This window comes from Lepidochelys kempii, chromosome 25 (genome assembly GCF_965140285.1).
Source record: "Lepidochelys kempii isolate rLepKem1 chromosome 25, rLepKem1.hap1, whole genome shotgun sequence".
Lineage (NCBI taxonomy): Eukaryota > Metazoa > Chordata > Testudines > Cheloniidae > Lepidochelys > Lepidochelys kempii.
Genome location: NC_136404.1, coordinates 9,194,560 through 9,216,295, shown reverse-complemented (window position 1 = coordinate 9,216,295; position 21,736 = coordinate 9,194,560). Strand labels below are relative to the sequence as shown.

Genomic DNA, 21,736 nt, shown 5'->3' with positions numbered 1-21,736 from the left:
TGTACCTCAGTTCCCTGTGTATTGCACCAATGCCTAGGTGGTGGGAATAAGGGTGTGTGACTTTTGCTGAGACCCTCGGGAGCAGGTGAGGTGGCTCCAGCTGCCTGCATGTAAGTGATGGCCGATGCCCCTCATAACTTGAGAATCAGGAGGGGGATGGAACCAAGTGACACATGGCCCATGAAGCAAGACGAAGACCAGAGGAAGGGCAACGGGGGTGTTGGAGGTCGGGTGCCTGGGAGGGGTCAGTCTCCTGTTTGGAACTCGGAGCGGGGAGTCTGGAGCACCGAGCCCAGGGTCCACTCCAGATGGACTTTGCTGCAAGTTCCTGATTTCTGTGCTAGCAAACTCTGTTCTATGCTGTGTTCCTGTTGACTAATAAACCCTTATGTTTTACAACACTGGCTGGGAGTCACTGCTGAGTGCAAAGTTGGGGTGCAGGGACCATCTGGCTTCCCCAGGGGGCCAGTCAAGGTGGACCTGCTGCGGGAAGTGTACGGTAAGAACAGGGGTGCTGAGTGCTCTGAGGTCAGACCCAGGAAGGCCATAGCCAAGGAGGGTTTTTGTCCTGGACAGCGTACCCTGAGAGGAGTCACTTTACCCAGAGTCCTGTCTGGCTTCACATTGAACAGTTCCAGAGCATGAGGCCTGTGACTTTGTGACAAGCATTTTCTCGAGCACTTAGATATTCTTGGCAATCTCCCACACAAGCGCTGACTCAGCCTGCCTCTGCTTAGCTTGGTGTAGCCACGTTGGTCCCAGGATATTAGAGAGGCAAGGTGGATGAGGTAATACGTTTTACTGGACCAACTTCTGTTAAACACCTTGTCTCTCTGTGTAGCTTCTGAGGTCTGATAAGATCAAAGTCCAGGGTCGTATATCTTGCATCATCTCTTTAGCATCATGATAGCTCTAGAAGTCAAATTATAATCAGTGCCCTTTGTAATTGGGGAGTTTGTATCTGTGGCACTTGCTACAGAATTGTAGTCCTGAATCTAAAAAAAAAAAAAACGGTTTGTGGACCCTATTGTTCGGGAGATAACTTGGAAAACAAACCAAATGTAACCATTGCGGTGTCACTTACATCAATCTGCCTGACACAATAGCTCTGAGTGGTGTGACTTGTCCCATTTCTCTCCATCAGGGCCTTGCGGACTCCATAATTCTGCAGCCACAGAAGATGGCATTTCAGAAAAATGCCATTCAGTTCAGCGTTTTTGCTGCAGAATTTGCTGCAGCCTGGAGTTTGTTTTCAGTTTCCCTGCCCTGCTGGAACCTGCCTGCAGCTTCCTCTTGATCTCCAGCGTTCCCCACAAGAGAAAGGGGGAGGTGGAGTGGTGGAGTGGATTGCAGGGCATTCTCTGTGCACTGGTCCATGGAACCAGGCAGCCAAGGCATGGATAGCCAGAGATGGAGTCAGGGGAGCCAGAGGCATAGATTGGCAAGCTAGTAAACCTGGACTGCAGAGCAACTGAGAGCTGGGAAAATGAGCCACTGAAACTGGGGCTACTGACTCCTTCCTTCCCTAGCACACAGGGGAAGGAGGAGGTGGTTTTGGACTGAGTCACTGGCTGTCATAGGAGCAGAGAGCCAGAGAATGGAGCTGAGCTGCCTAGAGGGCATAGTGAAAATCCATCTTCAACACTAATCATTGTTGAAAATCATCAACAACTAATTTTGTTTGTGAGTATTTTTCAACTGTGAGCAACAGGAGTATGTGCGGAAGGGTGGAAAGGGAGGCAGAGAGAAATATGCTGGTAGCTGGATAAAGTAACATTGCTATGGAATGTAAGGATTTTGCTGCTGCAGAATTTGGTTTGGTCATGCTGCAGCCTTGATTATCATTTCACCTCATATCGGAGTTCAGCCGTGTAAACCCCCCGAACGGCGCATGAGCGATGGGAATATTTGAAGTAAAGCAAAAAGAAAAGGAGGACTTGTGGCACCTTAGATACTAACAAATTTATTTGAGCATAAGCTTTCGTGGGCTGCTACTCTGAAACCTGAAGTAAAGCTGATGATATTTCCATACATAGACCAGTCATAAATCATGATCACAGCTTGGGTACATAAAGTAAATGAAATTCCCATTTACAAATAAAATTCAGCAACTCAATATTTAGCACTGCAAGCCCTCAGTGAGCATTCAGCACACAACACCAGGCCAACGCTGATCAATTACCCTCCAGCATCATTCCAGCAGGGACTTTCTGCTTCACGTCATCTCAGCGAATTAGAGAATGTTACAGAGATTCTCCGAGCTCGTTTGGTCCCAGAAACACTTTATCTGATTCAGGTCAGGTGAGAAACTGGGATCCAGTGAGATTTCAAGGGATTAGAAAAGAATTTGCCTCTGGGAAACTCCTTCCTGCATCTGCCTTGGTTAAACTGTCCAGTGGAGACTGGAGTGTTTATAACTTGTCAGTGAGCTCTTTAGAGCTAAAGATGTGAAGGCATTTGCCTGTGGAGGCAAACCAGCCCCACTCCCTGTTCATTGTAGGTACCTGTATATTCGTTGAAAGATTTCCCTGTAAAGGGGGGGAATGGATTTGTCCTAGTTTGCTGCTCTGTGATAGCTATGAAAAGGAGAGTGGGGGAAGTACTGCTTGTTTTTGGTTTTTGTTAACTAAAAATTCAGGTTTTGACTACCATGTTTTTCCTGGAAGACTCTAGAAGAAGTTGGATTATGATATCATGAGCACCAATGAAACATGATTGAATCAAAATCCCTTCTGCTTTGAGTTAGGCCATTTAGAATTTTGTTTTCATTACATCGCCTAACCCAATAAACCAAATATGCCTTTTTAATTACTTACAATGACCTTATCTGGCAGGAAAATCACAGCAAGAAATATGAAGAAAGAACAAAAGCCAGTCAAGTTAGTACAGACAGAGGGTCGTTATTTAAAGGTACATCCACTCCCACTGAAAGCTTTGGGTTCAGTCTTCAGTAACAGCAGTAAATAATATTTATATTACAGTTGGGCCCATTGCATGCTTGGCACTGTCCCCGCAAAGAGGGAAGACAGAGTCCCTACCCTGAAAAGCATACAGTCCCTTTCTGGTTTGCTGAATACATATAGTAACCACTAGTTAGGCTGTGCTTTCGGATGCATAGCATCCACAGACGGGGCCAGGTTTTAAAAGAGCTCAGCATGCAGATCTCATGTGAAAATCTGGCCACTTATTTTGATGCCTAAATGGAGCTGAGCTCTCTTGCAAATCTGGCTCCGTGTTGATCTGTTTTCCTCAATCAGGTATGTCGGTGATCCAGTAACTTCCTTTCATTTCACATGCTGCCTCCCTGTCACTTTCAGCTAATACCCTTTGGTCCTGAGAAGGCTAGATAATGGGTTCGTAAGTCTTGAAACAAGGTCAGGCCAGTCAATACATCATAAAAGCAGCAATGACGGGCACTTTTTAAAGGTCATCTTTAAACTAATTTATCATTACTCTTTTAAAATAAAGCTTTGATAGCCTAAAAACAACTAGCAATATGCAACAGACAGAACCATTTCAAAGTGTTTGCAGTGCCCTGGACTAGGCGCAGGCCTCGGGATCGCTCACTCATACAGTTTTTGTTGGGCAATCAGGTGTTTAACTATTGTGTTTGGAGTCCCGCAGGAAAGTGATTTCCCATCACGTAGGCTGGAGAGCAGGGACAGCAACTGAAATTAAAGCTTTTACAGCAGAGCGCTCTTTTGCGGGGGGGGGGGGGGGCCGGGGGGGGGAGAGAAGAACCTCAATTAAAGAAACTGCCCTGTTCTGATATTTCAGTTGTTTTCAGCTCTATTGAAAACATTTATATTTTAACAAACAATTTATCTCTGTTTTTTTTCTGAAAGCCCCCGTGGCTGGAGTCTGGTAATTACGCAGGAATCTCTATTCGCATTTTAAAAAGCCCAAAATTTAAGTTTCTAGTCGTCTTGTTTGGAGAGAAAAGCTTGAAAAGCTGAACTAGAAGCCCAGGAAGACAACCCAAACGTCATTTTTTTTAAATCTCATGCTGTGTAAGCCAATTTCATGATTTGTGCATGCTTGGGATTGGCAATACAAGGTTCTCCTGTTTTTGTGCTAATTGCGTAATGTTACCTGCTACACGCACAGTTAAAGGTTTGCCCTAGTCTTTGTACATGCAGGTAGTCCCCATGAGTCCAGTGATACTATTCGTGTAGTAGGACGGGTTTACAGACCTGGGACCTCTGCTTTTAGAAATATAGACCCAGATCCTGGGCTGCATCCAGCCCAGCTCAGGAGCGGGGGTAAAAGTGGTATTAAATGACCTTTTACACACTCTGCTGTGGGACCAACAGGCTGTTGGGCCAGTGCCCCGCATAGGGTACAGTAGCCTCCGGGAGTAAAGACCCTGAGGACAGCCTCCCACCCCCTATGCTCACGCACAGCAGGAGCCAAGAGGGACCCCGCTATAGCAGCTGCAGCCTACCTAAGGAGTCCCACATCCAGGAGGTAGCCTCAGGGTCCAGAACTTCTGGCTTTCCAGCTCTTTTGGCACCACTGTGCAGGGGCCAAGATCTGCCCCAGGTATTGGCCCACAGAATACCCATGATGTGGGTTGCATTACGGGAGGAAACTGGCTTTTTGCATTTCCCTGTTTTAAAAAACTATTATTTAACTGTGCAACAGAATTTTTGCATTAGCGCCTTTTGTGGGGTATTTTGTTTCCTTGTTTTTTTAAGGGGGGAGGGAGGAGGTTAATCATGTTAGTATTTAAATGTTCCCAGTTAAGTTTTCAAGCACCCCCACAATACAGTGGCAGGGGCAGCTATCAGACTGAGTGCGATGGAAGGAGAGGGGCTAGGGTGAGTTCCTGTCTGTTGCTGGTTGGCTGGAGCCAGTTCCTTGCAAGGCCGGGTTAACAGGGCAGCAACACAGCTGTGAGCAGACCTCTACACAGCAAGGTGCCCAACTTTATCCCCCTTCCATGTGTGGCCCCATCGTCTTCAGTCGGACTCATGAGAATAAAGGTTATAGGAGCAGGTCCCACGTTGGAAGTTCAGCCATTTGAGTCATCTGCAAATAAAGAACCTGCTCTTGACACTAGGAAATAATGTCCGTTTTTTACCCTTCTGTAACTTCAGTGTCTGAATCCACTCCGCCGGATTCTCCTCTTGCATATGCTGTTGGAAATGAGGAGTTCCTCAACTCAAGGTAACTGCATTTGCTGCTATTCAGCACTCTGCCGTAGCACTTCACAAACATTCATTAATGAAGCACTTTGCACTATTGTGCTCTCAACAAGCTCCAGTTTGGGGAATGAACATTTGACAGATTTGCAGTCCCGGCTTCCTAGCACCATATTCCTGTCGGGGTATTCCCAACCCTATTGCTTTTCATAGGCTATCCCTTCATCCTTCCCATCCTATATCCCTGCTATGTGTAACATCTCCATGGTTCCCTTGTTCCTGAGAGCAGCCAAGGAAGCAGATGGATCTGTCATGAAAGGAAGCAAATGAGCCTCATGTTATTCTCTCTCTCTTTCAGAGTGAAGTCAGACCCTCTTCTGTCTCCCCGGGCTGAATATTAAAGCTATGGTGGCATTAGCTTCCTGTGATTGGTTGATATTTTGCTCTGGCAGAAATCAGCACCTGTTGCTGTATATTACTCTGTAGAGACTGAGCCAGACAAGAGGCTGAAGGCAAGACGGCTGCATTCAAGCCCTAGGTATGCCTTTTGTGGGGTTTTAACTCTTTTCAGCGAATACAGGAAAACCCATGGCCATGGAATGCTTGCCTGGAGTCCGAAGTTAGTTGCTGGCTAGCCGGGGATAGATCTGTGTACGGAAAGAGCCTGTAATTCCGCTATCTTGAAGGAGCTGATGGAGCGGGGAAGGGGGCTATTTTTGGAAGCTTCCTTGGTGTGAGTTAGTCGTGGAGTCACACTTCAGATCTTGGACCTGAGCTCGTCTCTGAAAAGTCGTTGCTGACATGAAGGTAGAACTGTAGGATTATTTATATGTTACCTCTATGGTGTCTACAGACATGTTAGGTTCTTTATGGAGTCCTGCACTAAGGCATGTACAACCAACAGACCAAGTGTATGGTTGTGTGCGGGGGAAACACTCCATAAGACATTCTTAGGTGAGTCTTTAAAAGGATTCAGAGGGCAAAGTGGAGGAAGGAGTTTGAATAGCAGAGACTATGTGTGTGAGCTGTAATTGCTACATTTGGCCTACGCAGTTGTCACGGTGTTAGTATCTTAACTGCTACTTTGTAAAATGCTTTGAGATCTCAGAGATCTGACCCATGAAACCAAATTCTGTTCTGCTGGCTGGTGTAACCTGTTCTATGACCATTTGGACCCTCTACTCTGTTGAACACATGCTCAGGGTTCAGCTGATCGCCATATTTGGGGTCGGGAAGGAATTTTCCTCCAGGGCAGATTGGAAGAGGCCCTGAGGGGTTTTCTCCTTCCTCTGCAGCATGGGGCACGGGTCACTTGCTGGAAGATTCTCTGCACCTTGAAGTCTTTAAACCACGATTTGAGGACTTCAAGAGCTCAGACATAGGGGAGAGGTTTATTGCAGGAGCGGGTGGGTGAGCTTCTGTGGCCTGCGTTGTGCAGGAGGTCAGACTAGATGATCATAATGGTCCCTTCGGACCTTAATATCTATGAGTCTATGAGACCCAAGCTGTCAGCTTAGGCTTCCTTGCTTTGTGAAGGCAGGGACACATGATGGGTGTGAATGGGGTTCCAAACTGTCCCTCATTCAGCTGTCGGAATCCTGAAACAATGGTGTCTGTGTGTAAGCACACGCCACCTCCCAGCCCAAAAGTTCTGTCAGATGTGGTACGGAATAAATGGCACAGGTAACAGCCATGAGTGGGACTTCAGGGTCTCCATGAACCACATTTGGTATTGGCAGCTGATAGACCTCTGGTTTGTAGCTGTGTCACAGCCCTAGTCCAGTTCAGCACTTGGGAGGCAGGAGCAGCCAGTGAACTGGCGGAGGAGACGGAGAAATTCCAGCCGGGCTCAAGTCCCTTAACGCTGCCTGGGAAAGGAGGTTTCCTGCAGATGGAGCCGAGCAGCCGCAGCCCAGGACGGGAGAGAAATCGATGACTCAGCGCTGAACTGTTGAGACTGAAAATTTCCCTTCCTGGCAGACAGCAGCCTCACTCTCCTGTTTGCACAAAGCTTCTTGCTCCTGCAGCATCAGCCCAGCTTGGGCACAGGGTGAGGACAAGGACTTAATTGTTAGAATAGAGGGACACAGAGGGCAACTGGGGCCCTTCACGTCTTCAGGCGTCCCCCTGTGGCTACAATCTTCGCAACCAATGGCTGGTGCGGTGCCTAGGACAGGTACTGGAGCCCTGGGGATAGGTTTGCTATTCGGAGACTCTACCCAGGGACAAGGAGCTGAGCCCAGAAAGGGGAGTGAGCCCAGAATTTCAGAACTCACTGTGCAAGCCTTGCTTTAGGAAGAGTCCAACTCTGAACCTCCTAACAGTTAATGCACATACCTGATGCATCCTGACTGCCCGCTAGCCTTAATCAGTTGAAAATGGGGAGCACAGAAGATTGCATTGGGGAGCAGCAGCACTGAAAGTGTTAATTGCTTTGGGTTTAGCGCATTAGAACACTGGCATTCTGTTAACGATAGCAGGCCGACATTTCCACAGCACCTTTCGCCTCAAAGGGCTTTCGACATGGGAATTGCTTCACCTGTCCCTGCAATGCAGCTGTCTCCAAGGTGGAGCTCTGCGGCGGTTTAGCAGGACGCAGCAACGCCGCCCAACAGTTAAGAGCAGGTCGCAAAGCAGACGTGGAATTTGAGGGGGAAGTTAGAGACAGTGGCAGTACCCAAATTGGAAGTGGTTCAGAACACCATGGTTTACACCGCTATTTTTAGAAAATTGCCATAGGGTCTTTAATGATGACACACGGGCTGGATCTCAGTTTTATGTATCCAAATTCCAGTAGAACATGGGCATTTCAAGTGGGGTGCACTGTTCACAGGATCTTAAGGACCTGTGGTGTTTTCCTGCTGTGATCCATGGAACCTTGATCCTTTAAACATATCTATGTTGTAAGGTTTCGGGTGTAATGGGCTGAGCAGCAGACTGGGAGCCAGGAAACTCCTGAGATGTAATCCCAGTGCTGGCCCTGACTCCTTCTGTGGCTGAGTGACTTAACCTCTCTGTACCTCACATTATTCCTCTTTAGAGTAGGCCTAGCCCGCAGCAGGGTAGTGAGAATGTGTGACAAGTCTTTGAGATCCTCCACTGAAAGGCTCTCTGGAAGTGCTGCGGCTGGTACTGTTTGTACAGCAAGGCTAGTGATTGCTTGCAGCGATGTAGTCACACATGTATATGTTTCAGAGTAGCAGCCGTGTTAGTCTGTATCCGCAAAAAAAGAAAAGGAGGACTCGTGGCACCTTAGAGACTAACCAATTTATTTGAGCAAAAGCTTTCGTGAGCTACAGCTCACTTCATGGGATGCATTGAGTGGAAAATACAGTGTGTATATAAATCTCCCCAGAGAACATGAAACAATGGGTGTTACCATACACACTGTAAGGAGAGTGATCAGGTAATGTGAGCTATTACCAGCAGGAGAGCGGGGGGAGGGGAAAAAAAAACTTTTGTAGCGATAATCAAGGTGGGCCATTTCTAGCAGTTGACAAGAACGTCTGACGAACAGTGGGGCGGGGCGAGATAAACATGGGGAAATAGTTTTACTTTGTGTAATGACCCATCCACTCCCAGTCTTTATTCAAGCCTAAGTTAATTGTATCCAGTTTGCAAATTAATTCCAATTCAGCAGTCTCTCATTGGAGTCTGTTTTTGAAGTTTTTTTGTTGAAGAATTGCCACTTTTGGGTTTGTAATCGAGTGACCAAAGAGATTGAAGTGTTCTCCAACTGGTTTTTGAATGTTACAATTCTTGACGTCTGATTTGTGTCCATTTATTCTTTTACGTAGAGACTGTCCAGTTTGACCAATGTACATGGCAGAGGGGCATTGCTGGCACATGATGTCGTATATCACATTGGTAGATGTGCAGGTGAACGAGCCTCTGATAGTGTGGCTGATGTGATTAGGCCCTGTGATGGTGTCCCCTAAATGGATATGTGGACACAGTTGGCAACGGGCTTTGTTGCAAGGATAGGTTCCTGGGTTAGTGGTTCTGTTGTGTGGTGTGTGGTTGCTGGTGAGTATTTGCTTCAGGTTGGGGGGCTTTCTGTAAGCAAGGACTGGCCTGTCTCCCTGTGAGAGTGATGTGTCGTCCTTCAGGATAGGTTGTAGATCCTTGATGATGCGCTGGAGAGGTTTTAGTTGGGGGCTAAAGGTGATGTCTAGTGGCGTTCTGTTATTTTCTTTGTTGGGCCTGTCTTGTAGTAGGTGACTTCTGGGTACTCTTCTGGCTCTGTCAATCTATTTCTTCACTTCAGCAGGTGGGTATTGTTGTAAGAACGCTCTCCTGCTGGTAATAGCTCACCTTACCTGATCACTCTTCTTACAGTGTGTATGGTAACACCCATTGTTTCATGTTCTCTGTGTATATAAATCTCCCCACTGTATTTTCCACTGAATGCATCCGATGAAGTGAGCTGTAGCTCACGAAAGCTTATGCTCAAATAAGTTGGTTAGTCTCTAAGGTGCCACAAGTCTTCCTTTTCTTTTTACATGTATATGTGTGTCATTCGGGCACTCCACCTGAATTCCATGGTCTTGGATGCCAGTGCTCCCCCTTGCCAGCTGCGTTGTGTGCTGAATGCAATGCATTTCTTTTACCCCTCTATTTAGCAAGACTCCCTGGAAGCGACATGGCAACAGGCACCTGTGAGGTATTGGAGAGAGACCTGGAGTGTCCTGAGGCCATAGAGGAGCTGCCAGGGCTGGCAGAGAGCATTCCAAGGCTGTCGAGGGAGGACGTGAGAAAAGGTACCTCACCCCCACGGTGACGCTGGTCTTCCCCAGCAATGGATGCACAGGCTATTCTTGCATCCAAGGAGTTAAAAGGCCTTTGGTCTGTGCTGACACCATTGGAAATGTTCTTTGAGGTGTCTTGTGAGGGGATTATATGCTTAAGATCCTGATCTTTGCATTGAGAATGGCTTATTGAAAATTATTAAGTGACCTTAGAACTTGCAGAGAGCTTAGTGCGGGCTTTTCGAGATGTGGTAAGATCCATGTCAGGAATGTAGGCCTTGGACTATTTGCCTCATTCTTTAAAGGTGACCTCTAAAGGAGAAGATATGAGATTTTTATGCACAGTTTTGCTTCTTTATATAGCATTGCATTTTACTTAAAAAAGGCCCAACAGAAGATTTTAAACGTTCTCTTTTCTGCATGTTTGCTTATACTAGGAATTCAGGGCCGTTGCACTCTTTTTCCTAGAACACCGTATGGATGTCTGGGGAACTAGTAGAGTTAAAACATATATAGCAAGAGAGCAACACTGGATTGAGAGGGGAAGTCTTTTATATTCAGACTGCATAAAATATTTTGGATTGTATGGTTCTGGGAATGCCTGTCACTCAAACCCTGACAAACAGTTGGGAGAAAAGCTCTTTTGTTAAAGATTCCTCATTTTTGCATCTTTAATCAGAAAGTGGTTCCAGTCTATAACTCTGGGTCTTCTTTGGGATATCAAAGACTCCCTGTTTTCTGGAAGACCAGATTTAACATTCCTGGTATTTCTAATGCAAAACACAAGTAGAATTTTGTAATTATTAATAAATAAATTAGGCCTTCTTTACACATCAGAAAGAAAAAAGGGACAAATTCAATTGTTCTTCTCTTGACATCACCTTTTAAATTACATTTCAGGAATCTGTATTTTCTTACTATTCATTGGTCCATGATTAGTGCTAGGGCGTGGAGGTGGGGAATCTTACTGGTCCTGAAAGTCCTTTGGTAGTCCGAAGGTTAAAAAATTCCAGAGCTTTGATGAACGTTTACACACATCATATGCAATTCACACCCAATCCTGCCCCCCACTGAAACTAAGGAAATTTTGCCATTGACGTCAATGAGGCCGGATGGGACCCGTAAATACTGTAGTTTGCCCCAAGATAGACAGAGCCTCATTAAATTGAGGCATTATTTTAATGAGTTTATGTTGAACATTGATACATGCCAAACCAATGGAAATAGAAAATGACAGTTAAGAGCTAAATAAGGAGAAACCCCATCATGCAATGACTGCATCATCGTATTTACTGTATCAAGCCACCGGAGAAATCCAAGTACCAATCTGCTTTTCCTTTTAACATCACATCACAAATGAAGCGTAACAGCCAGAGTCTCAAGATCCAGTCGTAAGGACCCGATTTTCAGAGGTGCTTTGTATCTGCCACCAATTGCAGTTTTGGGTGCTCACTCTGCTAACGCTCAGGCCCCTGGTACTACATGCCATTGGAAAGCTGGGATCCCTTCCGATGGGGCTGCTGCAGGGCTCCAGTTAGTGGGCTGTAAATGTAGCTGTGGAAGTAGGTTGGGGGGAGTAAGATGGTAACCCAGGGGTCAGTGTCTCTCAGTCTGCTCTGACTAGATATAAACATTATATTCCACTGGAAAACAAAAATTCTCAGCTTCCCAGGGGGTTATTGTCATCTTCTGTAGTGCAGGGGTTTTCTGAGATCTCAGCTCTGAAGTAAGGCTGGGTTCCTCAGGCTAACTGTATTTTAGATCACTGTTTCAGGAATGACAATAACCAGCATCCAGCCTGCAGCCAGTGTCCTTTTCTAGCCTTGCAGATCATACAGCTGAGACACTACAGTCCTGGGGGATTTTTCAGGGGATTCTTGTGCATTTTTCAGGGGATTCTTGTGCATCTCAGGTCATTAGTCACTCAGGCTCTATCAGGTTAGAACAGAGGTGGGCAAACTACGGCCCATGGGCCATGTCCAGCCCATGGGACCCTGCTGCCCGGCCCCTGAGCTCCTGGCCCAGGAGGCTTGCCCCCTCCCCCCGCAGCCTCAGCTCACCGCGGCCTGACCCGGTGCTCTGGGCTGCGCGGTAGCTGGCACCAGCCGGGCGGCGCGGCTGCCTGTCCTGGTGCCCTGGGCACTGCAGCTGTCGTGCCGCCAGCCACCAGCGCTCCAGGCAGCGCGGCAAGGGGGCATGGAGCAGGGGGGGTTGGCTAGAGGGCAGAGGAGTGCGGGGTGGTGGTCGGGGGCGGGGGTGTGGATAGGGGGCGGGGCGGTCAGAGGACAGGGAACAGGGGGGTTGAATGGGGGCAGGGGTCCCAGGGGGGCAGTCAGGAAGGAGAGGGGCAGTGGGTGGCAGTCAGGGACAGGGGTTCCAGGGGCAGTCAGGGGACAGGGAGGGGTGGATGGGACAGGGGTCCTGGGGGGGCCGTCAAGGGACAGGGACTGGGGGGGGGTTGGATGGGGCAGGAGTCCCGGGGGGGCATATCAGGGGCAAGAAGTAGGGTGGGGTCAGATAGGGGGTGGGGGCTGGACCACGCCTGGCTGTTTGGGGAAGCACAGCCTCCCCTAACCGGCCCTCTATACAATTCTGGAAACCCGATGTGGCCCTCAGGCCAAAAAGTTTGCCTGCCCCTGGATTAGAGAGGGAGGCCCTCAGCCATTGCCAGTCAGTTTGAAATACAAAGGGACAGAAAAGGGACAGAAGACCTTAGTGAGCTATACCTCCCCTGCACGGTTGCACCTGCGGCTGCAGTTTCTAGCACTGCCTGACGTTGACCCTGTTTTCGGTGCATCCCTGGAGCAGAGAAGGAAGCCAGGAGGCCTGGCCAGCAGCTAAATGTGTTTTGAGGGGAACATCACTGTTTCTCCCTCAGCTTTTTTTTTGCCTGGGAGGTCCAGGGAGTTTGTCCCATCACTTCCAGTAGCCTGGCGCTTGCCAGCTAGAGGCTCCATTCCTGCACCCAGATTTTTCTTTTGAAGGCCAATTGGGCTGCTGCTGTGAAAGTGAATTTTCAGTGTGGCAAATTGAGAACTGGCTTTTAACTCCTGCCTACTACGTCTAATTATATGTGTGAAAACCTGCCTTGCTGAGCGATTACTTATTTGAGAAAAGCACCCAGACATCTTCCCCGGTAATTGCATCCTCTTCACTGCACAACATAGCACTACTTCAGCCCTGGGATCCGGCACGAATTCATGGGCCACGGGCAGCATGGTGACAGTTTTCAAGTACATAAAAGGTTGTTACAAGGAAGAGGGAGAAGAATTGTTCTTCTTAACCTCCGAGGATAGGACAAGGGGCAATGGGCTTAAATTGCAGCAAGGGCGGTTTAGGTCGGACACGAGGAAAAACTTCCTAACGGTCAGGGTGGTGAAGCACTGGAACAAATTGCCTAGGGAGGTTGTGGAATCTCCATCATTGGAGATTTTTAAGAGGTTAGACAAACAGCTGTCAGGGATGGTCTAGATAATACTTAGTCCTGCCATGAGTGCAGGGGACTGGACTATATGACCTCTCGAGATCCCTTCCAGTCCTACGATTCTGTGGTCTATATAGAGGCTAGGACCTTTGGGTCCAGATGCACAGCTCCTTGAGTGAAAGGAGAATTTATTGATGTGGTAGTAGTAAGGCTTTTATCTTCTCTGCAGGCCAGCCACTAGGTGGCAAGATGATCACATGCTATGAGCCCCTCGTGCTGTCCATACTTTGTGTTTATAACATAATGTATGTTTTATCTTGCTTGCACTTGTTTTTCACAGATGCTGAGGTGCCACAAAGCGAAGAGGAGGTAAACAGCAGCTCACATGTAAGTAGCATCTGTCCAGTAACCCTGTTTATAACTATCTCCAGCCTTACGGTCTCGATGCTGAAGGCCCAGGCGATGTGACACCAGACGTTTGCAACAGCCCTTAACGGCCTACAAAAAAGGCAGCAGAGGCCTGGTCTTCGGATCTTGGGGGGTAGGGTGGGCCCTTTCCCAAGTTTTGCCTGCATACTTGGTACATCCAGTTAAATCAGCAGCAGGGCCTTGGATTCTTATGATTTTGATAGATTAAATTAGCCCTGGTGAGAGATGCTGGATTGACAGCCTTGGAGAGTGAAGGCCTCCGCTTGCCCACAGCAAAGGTGCAGGTGCAGGGCAAGCACCCACTGTATTGTCGTGACAATGTGCCTTAACTCTGGCCAGGAGGGGCTGCCCCTGTACGTCGGAGGGGAGTCCCATGGCCCATTCAGTCCTGGGCCTCAGATTGCCGGAGGGGGGGAGGTTTCTGTTGGGACTAGGCCCACTTCCTATCAATCATTTAACACCGGCCACCACACAGCCATCAGATGGAAGCCATCTGCAGTTCTTACCAAGCTGGGCTGGACCTAGACATGAAAGGCTCCATGGCTCATTGTCCTAATCCCTCCATTCCCTGGGGGAAGAGCTCGTGGCATGTGCTCTCAAAACTTCTGCTTCATCAGCTCCAGGACTTCTACAGGAGTAAGGACGTACAGGCTCAGATCCTCCCTGGTATTTAGGCCCCTAACTCCCATTGATTTCAGTGGGAGTTGGGAACCTAAATACCTCTGAGGATCTAGGCAACAGTGCCTCAGAAGGCCTTACAGTAGAAGAGGAAAGCAGCAAGGAAACCATTGCTTGTTACTTGTAGGCATAACACATAGCTTGACTCAGGGGAACAGGGAGGAAGAGACCAGTCACAGGTGTGGAAAACTGCCTCCCATAAACTACTAGGGCTAAGGGGTTATGCTCAACTTGGCGTTGTGTGAGGCAGCAGGAGAGAAGATACTGGGCAGGAAGAGCACCGTTACTAAGCATCCAACAAGCAGCAGAATGTGCAAAGGAGAATAGGCTCTTAAAGATTATTGAAGAGCTGGGATGTGGGGTGCAGGTGCTCAGGGGTGCTGATGCAAAGGAGAGTTTGGGAAGCTGATGCAGATGCACTGGGGGGTGATAGAGGAATTTCTGGGGTGCCAATACATTGGGCTTGTGGGGAGTTGCTGAAAATACCACTGAGAACGTGATAATGGAAGAAATAAGACTAGGAGCATTTATCAGACCTCCTGCCTACCTCATCCCATAACAGAATAGCAGGAGAGAACTCACTGAAATGAAAAGGAAGCCAATTTTCTGAGAGAAAACCTTCTTTAGAACATCACGGTGATCAGATGGACCAGTACACAGCCCCCTTATGGCCCATCAGGGCACAACTCACCCAGCCTCAGGTATCCGCTGGTAGGTCACAGTCTCTCATGGGGTCCAGTGTAGCTGGGCATTAACCCTCCAGCCAAGGCACCCTTCAGTCCTTTCCAGGGTACTAAGGTCCAAGGAAATCAGGAAAAACCACAACTCAAAACAGGGAAATGCAGCAAACCTTCAGTGGGACCCCACCCTTCTGTTCAGGGCTTTGTCTTCCAATAACCAGTACTCCAGCCGTTCTCCTAAGGGTCAGTTCATCCCTTATCCACCCAGCGACCTACCCCAGTCTCTGGGCTGTAAGCGGGCTTCTCTGCACTCCTTCTGGGCCAGCCCTGCATTGGGCTAGGTCTCCTTCTTTTAACCCCTCTCTCCATGCCAGCAATTTGCTGCAGGGATAGTGGGGCGGGGTCAGTTGGGTCTAGTGACACTAGCTAAGATAAAACTATAAAAGAAATCAGTCCTCCTGCTTCAAGGTGTAAACTAATCCTCAGAGGGGGTCAGGACTGACTCCCTGCAGCAGCTGCTTTCTCACAGTTCGATGATTCCGTGAGGGTTTCCCACCTTCCCCTGAAGCACATTACATTGGCCACAGTCAGATCCAAACTACAGGACTGGTTGGGCTATTGGCTTTATGCAGGTGAGGAAATTCCAATGTTCCCCACTGGGAACAAAAGCAAGAGTCCTTTCTGTCGGCAACATTTAGCTGGAAACATGGCCTCCTCGGGGCTTTGTGGGGAATCACAGCCCACCCATGCGCAGTCAGAGCCAAAGGTATCATCAGTCAGCTGTTGCTGTCACTGATCCGAGTTGACTGGCAGCTCTCCCCCATCTGCTGTGAACCGGTGCCTCTGACACATTTATTGATGAGTCAGTCGTACTGCACCTCTGCAGTTTGATTCATGGGGGAGCCCTGGTCTCTCTGTACCCTAGCAGGAAGGGACTAGAACCAGAACCAGGCCTCGATGCCTAATTTATCTCCATTTCTAAGCTCCCTCTCTCCAAAGGATCCGTTGTCCTCTGGGCAGACATGTCAAAGCGGATTAGCGGCTGCAGCTAAGCAGTTCTGCAAAGCGCTTGTGCTCAGCAAAATGCCTTTTACCAAAGGTTTGGCTCCCATTCACGTGCCAGGGATTCAATCACATAAATAAAATGAACCCAACAAGAGTGTGATTGTATCCCGAGCTCAGCACGGCACCGCTTCCCCCCACAGCCCCAGCCAGTTTCCAGAGGAGGCTCTCTGGGGCGGAGTGGGACAGTGCCCTGGGGGGTATTGTATAATGCAGGAGTGTTTAGATGCAGAGCGAATACAGAAGGGGATTCTAGTAGATCTCTCACACTGTGGCTGATACTCGGACCCTGTCAGGTTCAGCTTCACAGTGGATCCTCAAGCAACATGTCGAGCCTGTGAGATTAGACCGAGAGTGGGGTAATGAATATTTCCCCTACCCCTGAGGTTTTTCCCTTTGTGCTGCCATCTCTTCTCTGGCTTCTAGGCTTTGACACTCAAAGAGCACTTGTTGGCAGCCACTGTACCACCACCATTGACTCCTCAGCGTGCCATGGCCCGCAGAGCTTGGCAGGCCCTGAATAGGGCCTCATGAGAATGGATCCAGGGGTACAAACGTGACCCAGCGCAGTCATTAGCTAAACTGCCCACGTGCAGCATATGGAATCGAACCGCTCCCAAATATAGGCCTTGTCACTTGACCGCAGGGAGACCCTCCAGCAGCTGGCACTAGTATTAAAGTTTTATCCTCTCTAGGCAGCACTTGCTAATGGGCCTCATAATTGACTACGTGTGAGTGAGTCTGGCTCTCTCCAGCAGAGGGCAGTGGTGCATCTCCCCCCCCCCCCATCACATTACAAACTGCAGCCCCCCTCTGTCCTTGTTCCCTTCATTAGACCCACTCTCCCGTCCTCTCTGCCTGCCAACGACTCTTCCCTAGTGGTGGGGCGGGGGGGACGCACTGTAAACACGAGAGCTGTGAGCCGCCCAACCAGCCTTGCCGGGAACTGCGTTGCCGTCTCTTGCGAGTCCCACAGATTGGTCAAGGCCAGGAGGCAGTCTGTCCAGTTCATCCACCTCTGGGGTGGAGGGTGGTAGCTGTTTAACAGTCCTTAGTCCTCGATAGTTGGTCAAGAAGTGGAGAAGAATACCGTGCTGAGAATACCGTGCTGGTATATGGAATCAGTCCGCCTTAAACAGGAGGTGTTTGCTAAAGAAAATGGCGAAGTGCAGACAAACGGCCAGGGTTTCACACTTATTGAGTCCCAGCTACGTGTCTCCTCTTTGCCAGGCACCACGTCTTGTCGAGAAGTCTGTGCAGGCAGCATCTAGAGACATCTGGTGGATGAATCATATCTTGCAAACATCATTTCAGATCATTGTCGCTTGTTGCTGAGGGGATCCAAACTGTCTCTGGTTTGGAATGTAGCTAAGACACCAGGGTAAAAGCCTCCACTGTTGTGATGACCAGAATGGGTCGGGGCCTTGGTTTTACATCTCATCTGAAAGACAGCAGCACAGCCCCCCCGCCCCAGCACTTTGCTGAGGCATTGGCTCGATAAAGTATCAGAAAGAAGAGTGCTACCTACCAAGTCATTTCCTACAGGAGCAGGCCTCCTCTTAGAGGCCTCCTGCCCCAGGACCTGGCCCAGCCCAGCCCAGCCCTATTTAACTTTCAGGAGCTGGTGTGATCACAGTACCCTTGCCATTTTTAGCTTAGCATAGCTGTATATGTTCATCTTATTTCTAGCCACCTGTCACATCCTGGCTGAAACGTCCTAATGTAATTGCCTCCATAATGTCCATCAGCGGTGAGTTCCATAAGTCAAGTATACATTGTGGAACGTATTTCTTGTTTCCCATATTCACGTCTTCCAATCATGTGACGGCCAAGGTGCCAGGCACTGAACCAGGGACCTCCAGCGAATACAAGCACAAGCTGTGGAGCAAAGCAGCTTCCTAGCTAGGGCCCTATCAGCCACCTGCGCTCTCAACTGGGGACAGAAGGGGCCCTAGAACACCCGTGCACCAGTGGGTTACAACCACACTGCTTGTTTTTTCTCCATATCAGTTGCAGACAGATCGCTTGAGCGGTTTTGCTTCTCTTCCCCTGGCTGCCCTGTTTGTGCTGGCCATGTGACACATTCACTTTCCTTCATCTTTCAGGGGATAGAGAAGGAGGAGAGGAACACGCTGCACGTCGTCGAGAAGGATCTAGATGAGTTTGTGGAAAGCATGATTGATGCCCCAGTCACGGAGAAGACAGTGACGAGGGTAGAAATGGTGGAGGAGACAGCCAGCTCTGCTTCGCCACAAGGTACCCTCGTGTGTAGTGTGCGGGAACATAGTGGATGTACAAATCCTCTCTTTAAAGCAGCTTAGCAATTCTTGTGTCAGTGCGTGAGGCACAAACCCTTCAGTCTCCATTTCTCCCATCAGCCCGGGAGCGCTGAACCCTAAAGCATGGTGATAGAAATGAATTCTCTTCTCCATCATCCTAGTCCAATTCCACGGGGAGCTGCAGGTATCCACCACCTCTGAAAACCAGGCCGCTTATTGAGCTGCCAAACTTTAGGGCCCTGCTTTTGAAAATGTTGACCTAAGTGGCTTGCCCCTATTGAGTCACTGAGCCTGAAACAGAATCCAGGAGTCCGGACTTTAGTTATCCAGCCGACCCCATGCTGGACAGTTTATAATAGGCCCATTTTGAACCTTGCCGGTAGAGCCACACAAAATTGCACAAACCGGAGTAGCTTGATTCCCTCCCCGCAGGGGGAGCCAGTGAACCCCAGGTGGAGCTGGGTGTGAGGATCCCCACTTATTTCCTCTCCTCCTTAGGCTCCCAGCCCTGTGATGGGGACACTCCCTGCTAGCTGGGATACAACTGGACAGACAGGAGTCCCTTGGGATCGTACCATTATGTCTCCTTTGTGGCCAGACTAGGTGACGTTAAGGGATCCCTGTTCCCCCTCTTAGCATGCTTAGCCCATTTCCCCAGGTCAGGCCTGCTCCCCTACTGTCACATCACTTTCTTTGTGTCTCGCAAGTTCCCAAGACCCTTCCCACGAAAAGGAAGGCCGAGCCCTGCACCATCAGCCCCATGAAGGAGGAGAGCCCCTGGGAGGGGCTTACCCTCAACAAGTGCATTCTGGTCGCCTCCTTTGTCGCTCTGCTAAGCATGGGCTTCCAGGTCTTCCAAGGTGAGAGACGTCAGAAAGCGAGGCTGGGAGCTGCGCAGCATCGAGGGTCGTCCCGGGGAGCAGCCTGTCCTGGGGGGTGCTGGGCTTGGAGACTGACCCCCCTTTGCACACCCAGGGGGCGCGGGACCGAAACACAGGACTGGGGGGGGGGGGGAGCTAGCTCTGCTGCTGACCATGTAGCGCGTTAATATTAGCAGTGCCAGCTAGACCCCATTGTGCAAATTACACAGCAAGTGCCATCTCTGCCTCAAAGAGCTTACAGTCACCCCAGGGAAGACCGGTGGGAGGGGAAAGCAGAGGCACAGAGAGCGAAGGGACTGGCCCAAGCTGGCATAGCAGGTCTGCGGCAGAGCTGGGTCTCCGCACTCCAAGCCCAGGGCCCAGGGCCCAGGGATTTTGAGCAGATTGGAAAGCAAGAAGCGAACTCCTGCTGCCAGATAAACTTGTTGGGCGGTGTCCGTACTGGGTCCTCGTGCTAGCCCAGGACAGATGGACAGGGCCGCGAGCTGCAGGGCAGATTGTGGCCATTTTCTGTCATTTGTTGGGACTCAGACTCCTCCAGCAGAATTCTCTAAGCCTGGAAGCTGAGGATTTAACTGTGAACTGGAATTGTGTAAAGAAATCTGTTTGGGAGCCCAAACCCATCACCAGATCTCTGTGCACACAGGAACCAACCAGTTACAGAAGCTCCTCCAGCACTTACTAGCTAGGGCAGCAGAACTGAATCATAGAATCATAGAATATCAGGGTTGGAAGGGACCCCAGAAGGTCATCTAGTCCAACTGAGTAACCTGTAACACCTAGATCCGTAGGGTAGTGTTTTCAGACTAGGCACCACCAGCCATACTGAGACCGGGTGGTAAAAGAGGGCTCAGGCAGGGCATCCAAAAAAATCAAAAAGGCACCCACAAGTAGTGGGCACTCTGAAAATGGTGCCTGTCCTCGCTCTGGGCCTTAGTTTCCCCATCTGTGAGGATAATGATAGTTACCTGCCTATCGCCCAGGGCTTGCCTACATGGAGACACTAAGGAAAATTAATCCAAATTAAGCAAAGGTGTAAATTTAAAGTGGATTAGTTAAACCACATTAAATCCTTGTGTGATTATCTTATTCAGATTTAATTCATTTTGGAAGCAAATTAAGCAAACTCTGATAAAAGCCATTTTTTTCTGAATAAGAGCATCCACACAGCAAGTTAATGTAGTTTAACAAATCCACTTTAAAAATTAATTTGGATTAATTTCCTGGAGTATCCCCTATTGACAAGCCTCCACAAGGCGGAGTGAAGGCAAGCCTTGGTACTGCACTTTGTGAGCCCTGGATATTATAGATCTAGAAACAAAATGGATCCACACCACCTGTTCAGATCTGAACCAGCCTGTCCTCCTTGTTCAGGCAGTTCTAGGTCAGGCTTTTGGTTTGGGCCTATTTCTAATGCATTCCCCATTGAAGTGTAACCAGCTCTGGGGTGGAAAGCAGCAGCTGTGTACCAGCACACAGGAACACTGCACAGTCTTTCCCTCTGTGCATCTCCAAAGGGCTGAACTTGCCCACTGTCTCCCCCTTCCCAGACGTCATCGACATAGACGACGAGGTTCCCGAAACACAGCCCAGACTGTGGGCCCAGCCTGAGCGCAGCCTGCCTGAGGATGGTGCCGGCGAGAGGGTAAGGCGAGGAGCCGCAGTGCAGGAGGGGCCTTGGAGGCACCATCTCCGAAAAGCAGCCATTGGGCTCTGCGGGGGGGAAGAGGGGAAGGTTTTAACTCTGCCCTCCACTAGTGATCGCATTCGCGTGCTGGGCTAGAGGTCATGGCAGCGAAACCCATTTGGGGCACCCTGTCAGGGAGGGAGCTGGGGGGGGAGGTGTCTGTGTGCATTCCTCTCCTCCCCTCCCTCCCCCGAAGCAAACCAGAGAAAATCAGCCAGTACGTCATTGAAGCACAGAGCCCTCCGAGCCCTCGAGGACGGTTTCCACCTTGGACAGGGCCTGTCCTGCAGCCCTTACTCACACAAGCAGTCAGTCCCATTGAAATCAGGGGGTGACGCCCATCAGAAGGGCTGCAGGGGCAGGCCACAGCCACCTAGAGCCTTGGGACCCATTTAGAGAGGAGCCAGGCCAGTCTAGGCTCGTTGGGCCCAATCCTGCAAGACGCAGGCCCCTGCACCCCTGGAGTAGATGGAAACTGAGGGCACTTTCAGGGACACTCGCCATGTCCCGGAATCAGGCCGAGCTTCAGGAAGTGCTGAGGTGGTAGAGCCCTGGCACCAGATGCCCCCTGAGAAGGTCCCGTCTGCACTAGCAGGGACTGACCTTCCCAGCCCCTCTCTGTAACAGGTAGGAGGTCTGCCCTGCAGTCACTCAGGGGCGCTGACCTTGTCTGGCTGGCTGCTGCTCCAAGAGCCCTGGGGCCACAGACGAGCCTGGTAGGTCG

The 21,736-nt window shown here is 49.5% G+C and overlaps 1 protein-coding gene across 5 annotated transcripts in view; it reads left to right on the top strand.

Annotated features, from left to right (window-relative positions):
* JSRP1 (junctional sarcoplasmic reticulum protein 1) overlaps positions 1–21,736 on the top strand; it is a 40,429-nt gene that overhangs the window by 16,599 nt on the left and 2,094 nt on the right. The window contains exons 1-9 of one of the 5 annotated variants that reach the window (XM_073324242.1): positions 1,464–1,683; positions 2,835–2,910; positions 5,100–5,169; positions 5,503–5,682; positions 9,767–9,904; positions 13,657–13,703; positions 18,271–18,421; positions 19,152–19,304; positions 20,876–20,970. In XM_073324242.1, coding sequence (XP_073180343.1) covers positions 9,787–9,904; positions 13,657–13,703; positions 18,271–18,421; positions 19,152–19,304; positions 20,876–20,970 — 564 coding nt within the window. In that variant the 5' untranslated portion in view covers positions 1,464–1,683; positions 2,835–2,910; positions 5,100–5,169; positions 5,503–5,682; positions 9,767–9,786. Of the gene's footprint in view, positions 1–1,463; positions 1,684–2,834; positions 2,911–5,099; positions 5,170–5,502; positions 5,683–7,086; positions 7,195–7,237; positions 7,321–9,766; positions 9,905–13,656; positions 13,704–18,270; positions 18,422–19,151; positions 19,305–20,875; positions 20,971–21,736 lie in introns of those variants that run through there. The other 4 variants (XM_073324241.2, XM_073324244.2, XM_073324246.2 and 1 more) reach the window with 4 other exon arrangements.